The 9,970-nt window shown below is 30.3% G+C and overlaps 1 protein-coding gene across 1 annotated transcript; it reads left to right on the top strand.

Moving 5' to 3' along the window:
• The first annotated feature begins 4,158 nt into the window (after positions 1 to 4,158).
• Positions 4,159 to 8,260, top strand: LOC145097380 (UDP-glycosyltransferase 85C2-like). The gene is made up of 2 exons (XM_079034930.1): positions 4,159 to 4,749; positions 7,206 to 8,260. The coding sequence occupies exons 1-2, from the start codon at positions 4,257 to 4,259 to the stop codon at positions 8,135 to 8,137; spliced, it is 1,425 nt and encodes a 474-aa protein (XP_078891056.1). The 5' UTR covers positions 4,159 to 4,256; the 3' UTR covers positions 8,138 to 8,260.
• The last annotated feature ends 1,710 nt before the right edge of the window (positions 8,261 to 9,970 follow it).

The raw sequence follows: 9,970 nt of genomic DNA, 5'->3' as shown, positions 1-9,970 counted from the left end.
GGCCATCTAGATCATAGTGATACCTAATTTACATTACTGAAACAAATACAAGAAAAGTTAGGGTTTTTTTTTATGATTTTAGGGTTTTATATAAAAATTAGTATAGCTTGTAAGGATCTATAAAACAAAGACAAAATAAAAGGAAATAAGAAAACAATAACCTAAGTAATACCTAAAATGAGCTCCAAAATCATTTAATTTAAACAATCAACTACACAAAAGGTAAAATAAACCACCAGAATAGCTACAAATCACAATATAAATGCAATACGAAGGACAAAAAATACTCTACATTAACCAATGATGAAGCATGGTTGAAGAATTGTATTGTAGGTTGTTTCCACTTCAAGACTCGCGTAGCATTGCAGGAGGTGTATTGTTATAGCCACAAGGCTTGTCTAGTATGGGATCATCAATGATTCCATGAAATTCTTAAAGGGATGAGCCTGAAGAACACATAGGAGCTAGAGCTAACAGCTTTAGATCGCAAAAAGGGGAAGGAAGTTTGGCTTTTGGCCTCAAGACATCCCTCTCTTAAATAGAGGCAGAGGTGTCACCCAAATCAGCAAAATGTGTCTATCTGGCGTTAATTTGGTCAACGTATCATTTATCCAAATGGAAGTTGTAACTATCATTACCAAATTACCTTTTTAAAACATTATTAAGTTACGTAAATGACCTTAAAGTGTAAAAATAAACTATTAAGGAGAGAATCAAAACTTCAAACGGTTTTCATGTCAATACCATTATATATATATATATATATATATATATATATATATATATATATATATATATATATATAGGGTTAGGTTATTTTGTTTTCACTATCTATTGTGTGTATGTATGATTGATTATGGACCAATTATTTTAGTTATTTTAAGAAAGTAATTAATGCATATTACATGATGAAGATATAATGAATATTAATTACATCTTCAGCATTTAATATGCATTAATTACTTTCTTAAAATAACTAAAATGATTGGTCCAAAATTAATCATACATGCACAGAATAGATAGTGGAAACATTTGAACCTAACTCTCTCTCTCTCTCTCTCTCTCTATATATATATATATATATATATATATATATACATATATATATATATAGAGAGAGAGATAGAGATAGAGATATGTTCAAATGTTCTATACAACTATTGTGTGGATGAATGGACCAATGGGAATTAGCAATAATTTAATAAATAATTAAATTAATAAGGGTAAACTAGTAATGTTACATATATGTATTAGTTAATATCCAAAATTAACAACTGATATCCCTTATTTAAGGAATCAGTTCCTTAAATCTCACCTCCATCTCAATAAACCTAAACTCTCTTCATCAAATTCGTCCCACGGTCGACGAAGCACGTTATTATCATCAAATGAACACCACCGCCAACACCATTATATAAAAAATATCGATAGCCCGTTCCACCGTTCCATGCCTCCAAGCAATCTAGTAGCATATTTTTCCAAACACACAGTGCAATTGCTCTCTTCCAAATCGATAACACCTCTTTCAAACTTCAAGAGATCATCCTATTTATGGTAAATGTCGTTCCTTTCCTTCGTTATATATCTGTAAAATTGACAATGTAAACTCGATTTCTGCCATCTCAGTATTTCTATTAGAAGCTGCCATGGTTTGTAGTTTTGGTAATCACAATTTTTTAAATAAATATGATTTTGCTTAATTGTTGAGGTTGTAATTTTTTATACTTTGTATACCAAATGAGAAATCATGATTATTGAAGTTGCATTATCAAAAGGAAAAAAGTTGTCTACATGTTTTGTTCGTTGGTGTACAGATATACAAAGAAGGAATGAAGAAAACGTTTTCAATAGATTAAGTGCGGTTCCTCCGGCTACCCTTTGTTCGCATCATGCAAATCTTATTAAAAAAAACTGCAATATTACACGTCATTGGTTTTGTATTTTACTACTTATCATATATAGCTTATTCTATTAAAAAAGTATTTATGCAACTCATGTGGTCTAGAATTGTCGTTAAATACTATGATCATATTTTATTGCTCTAATTATTCCATCAGAATTACAACCCACATTGTTAATTTAAAATGTTGTATACATTCTGCAAAAATTTAAAATGTCATATATATTCTGTCAAAATTAAATGGTAATTGCATTTTAGATTTGATGATTCTCTTAGAATCTTTTTTGCCTATTATTCTTTTTTTTTAATAGTTGTTTCTCTCGAAATGTCACTTATTCTGACAAAATAAGATTTATTGGCAGTTATTCTCATAAAATGATTAAGGACACGGATAAATCGTTTGAAGAATGGCTTGAAGACCTAATAGGAATGACTTAATGAATAAAAAGATTGATCACACTCACAGTTTAAGAATGTTGTTTTTTTTAAGAGTTACATTTGTTATTCTTTCATAATATTATTATTCAAGAATGTTTTTTTGTATCACAATCATACAATGTAATCATTTGATATATTATTAGTTCAAGAATAGATTTTGAGTATTCTTTTATAATGTAGTTATTCATGTTTTCTTCTTATTTACACCTTCTTAAAGGATGTTATAAATGTGGTTCTAATAGAATTTCATTCTAATAAAATGTCATACCGACATAATAAAATAGATTATAATCGATTATTATTATAAAATCCCTACAAATATGATTTTTTTTTTCTTTTATAATTCTCTCACAAAAGGCATAAATACCCTTATAGCATTATTTTTAGAAATTGATTAATTAATTAATTACATTATATATATATATATATATATATATATATATATATATATATAGTGAATATACCCTTAAATGTATATAACCTTAGGTACCGAAACTCAATATACTACGTCGTTTTGTATCATATAATGCATTATAATCGTCCAAAGTTCTTCAAATTCAACTCCTAACTTGATTCATCTCTAAAATTCTTATAAATTTCATCATTATCTTCCACTTACCTAGTTTTCATTATCAACTATAATATATATAGTCTGGAGGTGTTGGTAGAAAGATGTGATCTAAGAGAAAAATAATAGTGAAATTTTAAAAATCTTGAAAGTAAATCATGTTAGGGATTGAAATTTAAGAACGCTATAATGCATATATGAAACAAAATCTTGAAAATAAATCATGTTTTTTTTAAGAATTACATTTGTTATTCTTTCATAACATTATTATTCAAGAATATTTTTTTTGTATCACAATCATACAATGTAATTATTTGATATATTATTAGTTCAAGAATTGATTTTGAGTATTCTTTCGCAATGTAGTTATTTATGTTTCCTTCTTATTTATGCATTCTTAAAGGATATGTCATAAATTTGGTTCTAATAGAATGTCATTCTAATAGAATTTCATTCTAACAGAATGTCATACCGACATAATAAAATAGATTATAATCTATTATTACAAAATCCCTACAAATATGATTTTTTTCTTTCATAATTCTCTCACAAAGGGCTTAAATACCCTTATAGAATTATTTTTAGAAATTGATTCATTAATTAATTACAATTTAATTATGAAAATCTAAATTACTTAGTCTAAATTTGTTTTTCATGCATTCTCATTGGTCTATTTGTCCACACAATATTTACTTAAACACAATAACCTAACTATATATATATATATATATATATATATATATATATATATATATATGTGTGTGTGTGTGTGTGTGTATGTGTGTGTGTGTGTCTATATCCTTAAAGGTATATAACCTTAGGTACCCAAACTCAATATATTACGTCGTTTTGTATCATATAATGCATTGTAATCGTCCAAAGATTTTCAAATTCAACTCCTAATTTGATTTACCTCTAAGATTTTTATAAATTTCATCATTATCTTCCACTTACCTAGTTTTCATTCTCAACTATAATATATATAGTCTGGAAGGTGTTGGTAGAAAGATGTGATCTAAGAGAAAAATAATAATGAAATTTTAAAAATGTTTAAAATAAATCAAGTTAGCGATTGAAGTTTAAGAACATTGTAATGCATATATGAAACAAAATCACAAATTATGATGTGTTTGGATAACTAAGTTTATATACCCTTAATATATATATATATATATATATATATATATATATATATATATATATATATATATATATATATATATATATATATAGAGAGAGAGAGAGAGAGAGAGAGACTATGTGTGTATTTTGCAGCTAATAACACAACAAGCCTTATCTATCAATCCAACATACATGTCATAAAACCTTCACACACACACACACGAACACATGGAATCAGAGCTACTAAACTGTAAAAGCAAGCCGCATGTGCTGTTCATACCATGTCCAGCACAAAGTCACATCAAGTGTATGCTGAAACTAGCAAAGTTACTGCACCACAAGGGCTTACAAATAACCTTTGTAAACACTGAGTTTAACCACCAGCAGTTACTCAACTCCGGAGGGCCAAACTCACTCGATGATAAACCAGGTTTCCATTTTGAGACCATTCCAGATGGTATCCCCGATGGTTCACGAGGGAACATTTATGAACTCCCTAAATCTATTCTAACTAACTTCTTGGGTTACTTTCTTGATCTCGTGGCTAGACTAGAGATTCCAGTTACTTGTATTATTAGTGATGGTATGATGCCTTTCACTGTTGATGCTGCGGAGACGCTTAAATTACCTATCATTCATTTTTGGACCTTCGCTGCTAGTGCTTTCATGGGATATTGCCAAGCTCCAAATCTGATTGAAAAAAACATTGTCCCACTTAAAGGTTAGTTTCGTTACTCCCTTATTTGGTAATAAAATATAAATTTTCAAACCTCGCGTTGTATTTATTTTTTTTACAAATGTCGAAATCTATTTGAAGTAAATTGGATAAGATATTGAGACTGGTTTTAAAGGTTCCGCGAAGATTGTTGAAATAGTATATTTTAATGAGAAATAATTTATTAATATTTCAATTTTAGATATTCGATAATTACATTTATTTTAGAACATCGGTATGATTTTGTAAATGGTGAAATAGTGCAACAAGAAATTGGAGATGGAGAACAACACAAATCATGCATGTCATTGTAAAGTAATTAACTTTTCTCCATATTTGTTACATTTCATACACGTATAGTAAAGATAGGACACTTCGCATGCCTCCCTTCCAATTTTAGTAGTCTCATCTTATAGTCCGTTCTTAGCTTCTTCCAAGTTCCAATGACACATGGATAGACAACGATGGTATAATAAAAAGGGTGATAGATGTAGCAGGATCTGTTTGAAGAATACTCTATTATGGGGAAATTTCTTTCTGGGAGTTCCATCAACAAGAATTGATTTTGAACCCGAATCCAAACATGCTCTTACCCAACATCTCTAGTTTTTTATTAACCGTACTAGGTTATAACCCGTTAGACCACTGTTATAAAATAAATTAAATATTTATAAAAAAATCTTATAATTACTAATCAGTTATTGTAAATAAATTATTAATTAAGATATATATTTTGTAATTATATATATTTTTGTATGAATAACATTAAATATTTTATTTGGTAAGATAGTGATTTATAATATTATTTGTTTTATTTACTGGAAACATTAAAATAAATAAAAAGCAAAAAAAATTGTATATTACAAATTTACAAAGGAACCAGCCCCTTTTCCAGTTATTACATTATTATCAAGGGTAAACCGAAATTCATTGTATTTGAACAAAATTAAAAGATTACAAAAATTAAGATTTATTTATCTATTTATTATTATTATATTAATTATTATTATTGTTTGAAATTACATTTATTGATTAAGGGTTATTATAATAAATTAAGCAACAAATATTACAAATTAATTTTTTGCTGACGTGTTTCATCTATGTTAAAGGAATGAATGAATTAGTGGAAATGTAATTAATGAAAAAAAACCAAAGACTAACAAGTGGCAAATAATTAATTTTAAACTCTAATTGATTGACACGTGACAAATTTACTACTATTTTATTAGGTGGGTAGATTGCATCTAGAACATTGTCCAAATCGTTCTAATTTAAAGAATTGTAAGCTTTGTCCATATTAGGCATGAAAATAAACATCTTTGTCATTTTCTTTTTACTCCAAGGTATAACTTTGTTTATAATAAGGGGGTTATCTAGATTTTCATAATCATTCACAAAAGCATGAATCACATTTTTGTGTTATTAGCCAGAAGTTTAGCTATAATTTTTAGGAATGGCAACAGGGCGGGACATGGTTATCGGGACGACCCATCGGTTTCGGGTATCTTGTGGGATTTACAAAAATTCATAACAAAATATTTATTCCGTTTTAGGATACCCCGATGCTTTATAAAAAATACATATTCTAGCCTCCATTTTAAATTAAAATATGATGAATCTTTTTAATAAAATAAACTTGACGTTATATTAAAAACAATTTGATTTGAGTTTAGTGTAATACGTTAAAACATAAAAAATAACGATTAATACCAGATTGTTAATAACTAAAAAGATTGTCCACAGTATGTATTTTATGTTTGAATACGTGGAATTAACATCAAAAGGATTCTAACATATTATATATAATCGGGGCGGGACGGATCGGGTCGGGGGAGGATAACTAACTCCCTGCCTCGAACTCGATAACGACCTCTTACCGGCCCGACCCAAAATGATCGGGTTTTCCCGTTGGGTTCAGGCTTTTTTGTCATCCCTGGTTAATATTTTTGTACATTTTCCCGACCAAACTAATCAGACGATATTGATCAACATAAAGAGTATTAGAGACTAGGGTCATGAAGGCCGCACTACAATCTTTATGGATTATCTCTTTCAAAGTCTTTACCAATTTTTGTAACTTCCCAACGACCACACTAGACCAAACATATGTATTATATATAGGATTTTGTTATGTTAACTTTATAAGATCTGTATATTTAAAGATAACACGTGTCAAACTCATCATGTCGGGTACTTGAAAGAGTTTCTGGAAAACTGTAGATCCCAATATATACATTGGTTTTTCAAATAGTTTTTCTGAAAAAAGTTTGACTTTAATATATATACATACATGCAAATTTTTAGGGAACTTGCCATATTAGTGGGCTAAAATAGATTAAAATTTTCTTCAACCTTGAATATTATTGTACTCCACATAAGAAATTAACTGAATATGGATTAATCTTTTGGAAAAAGCTTACTTATTTGTTCATCATCGTAACCAATTCTTACTAATGTTTCAGATGAAAGTTGCCTCACCAATGGGTATCTTGACACCATCATAGATTGGATTCCAGGTTTGGAAGCATTCCGTTTAAAGGATCTTCCAGGTTATGTTCGAACTATAGACCCAAACGAAGTAGACTATAAGTTTAACATTGAGAGTATTAAAACAACGATGAAGGTCTCAACTATAATTCTCCACACATTTGAAGAGTTAGAGTCCACCATCATCAAAGCTCTCAAACCCATGTTTCCTCACCTCTACACAATCGGACCATTGCAGTTGCTTCTAAATCGCATACAAAATCAGCAAGAATCAAAGAGTTATAGTCTGTGGAAGGAAGATACCGAGTGCCTTAACTGGCTGCAATCAAAGGAACCAAATTCTGTGGTTTATGTTAATTTCGGTAGCCTAATAGTGATGTCTTCACAAAAATTGCTAGAATTTGGCTGGGGACTTGCTAATAGCAACTATTATTTTCTCTGGATCATCAGACCAAATTTGGTTGTTGGAGAATCTCTTGTGTTTCCTCCAGAACTCAATGAGATGATTAATAAGAAAGGCTTTATGGCAAGTTGGTGTCCCCAGGAAGAAGTGTTGAACCACCCTTCGGTTGGTGGGTTCTTGACTCATTGTGGATGGGGTTCCACCATTGAGAGCTTATCAGCTGGGGTCCCGATGATTTGTTGGCCTTATATATGGGATCAACCAACTAATTGTAGGCAAATTTGCAAGGAATGGAAAGTTGGCATGGAAATCGGAGATAATGTAAAAAGGGATGAAGTCGAAAAGCTCATACAGGAGTTGATGGGGGGAGAGAAGGGTATGCAAATGAGGAGCAAGGCTATGGAGTGGAAGAAAAAGATTGAAATTGCAACAGCTCCTAATGGCTCATCTTCCTTGAATGTTGAGAAACTTGTCAATCACATTCATCTGTTGAAACTAGCTTAGTATTGCACATGTTCTTTTTCATTTCATGAAAGTGTTAAAGGTCAATTTTTTGGTTGTTCTACGATTTATTTTCTCATAAAAACAGAAAAGAAAAATGAAATTCTATTTTATGATGTACTAATATATATTAGACTCAAGCTCTATATTATATAGGTGTTAGGTGTTATTATTTATATATCAATGTGATGTCTATACCGGATAAACAAAACTTCCCACATTTAAAGGATTCGTAGTTAGGGTTAATTTATGAGATGAGATGTAACATCTTCGTTTTTTCCATTCGAACAACTTATATGTATTATATGCACGATTATCATGTGGGAAAGTTTCATGTCATTTTTTCTAATATTATGTAGTTTTTGTTTTTTTTGTTTAAATTTGATTTTCAAAAAATTATAAAAATCCAATTGCTGAAGAAACATACACTTTAAAACATACTCTAATTAATAACTTCAAATATAAATAAAGGGTGTAAAATAGGTAAATGAGAACACCAATCCATCACAAAAAATCGTACATACTTACAAATATACATAACACATTAAATGAAACCAACACCAACAGTAATAAGTTTAACAAAAATGAACTTTATATTAGAAAAGTAAGTTGCAATTTCTTACTCTAGTAAATAAAAAATTTCTGAAAACTGTTAAAAAATATATAAAAATGACAATGCAAAGCACTATTAGGATTACATATTATCGCCAAAACAAAAGAGTAGTCACAGCAAAGTGCATCTGGTTTGAGAGGGAACACTCTAGGATGGCAAAAAAAAACTTATAATCTAGTTCAACCCAAAACCTCAGTGGAAACCAAAGTGACTCGAAGACATAGAATCTAGAGCAAAATGCTTCATTAACCAACGTCTAAAACAGAAACGAAGTATAAGGATTAATCAAGTGAGATAAGGCAAATTACTAGGTATAAACAATATTACCTAAAACAGCAACAAAATACCAGCAAAGTCTTTGGAATTTTGGTAGATTCTTTAAAGCACGATGGCTTAATATGAGATTAAATAGATTCAGGAAGTCCTAAAATGTACAAATGAAATTAAAATGCTAAAATAAACTAAATGGAAGTATGTTTCTATATCTTGCATTTAATCCTTTGTTTTTAGTTTTTTTTAAACGGTCAGGGGACAAAGTTGTAACATCCTGGGTTTTCAAGTATTTTAAAATCCTTTCCTTGGTATTAAAATATGTCATTTTGGTCATTGATGTTGGTTGGAATTAGCCTAAGAAGCCCTAGTGGCAAATTGGTTATTCGTGGGAGCTTGAGTTGTATGCTGGGCGTACATGTGGGTACGCTAAGCGTACTAGGGCGCGCCCTAGTACACTGGGCATACACATATGTATGCAGGGCGTACTCGTGTCCCGATGAAACCCTAATTTTAGGGTTTGTGGAGTATTTAAGCACCATTATGGGTCATTTTGACTCACTCTTTCATCCTCCAATTCCTGTAGCCGATTTGAGAGAAACCTAACCCCTATAAGTGAGCATCTTGAGCTTATAGTGTGATTTTTTTTTGCCAAAAGTAGAAGATAATGCATCAAAGGAGTCAAGGAAAGAAGCAAGCTTGTAGATCTGGGATTATCATCTTCTTGGGAAGCTCTAGAAGGTATAAAGTTTCTACCTTTATGCTTTGATTTTTAGTTCTTGTTTCGGTTGCTTTGTGGTATTCTTCTTGTCCTAAGAGTCCCAATATTATGCATGCTTTATTTTGGACGTGTTGGGCTGTCCTTTCAGACCCTAGGATGCGTCCTAAGGCATAAAAATGAGGTCCCTTGAGCTAGTTTGGTCCTTTGTACTTTGTAGGAGGTGTTAATGGAT

The sequence above is a fragment of the Lactuca serriola genome, chromosome 1 (assembly GCF_051521515.1).
Source record: "Lactuca serriola cultivar US96UC23 chromosome 1, Lser_US96UC23_V15, whole genome shotgun sequence".
NCBI classification, from domain to species: Eukaryota; Viridiplantae; Streptophyta; class Magnoliopsida; order Asterales; family Asteraceae; genus Lactuca; species Lactuca serriola.
Note: the sequence above shows the minus strand (reverse complement) of the source record. Positions and strands in the feature narration are given on the sequence as shown.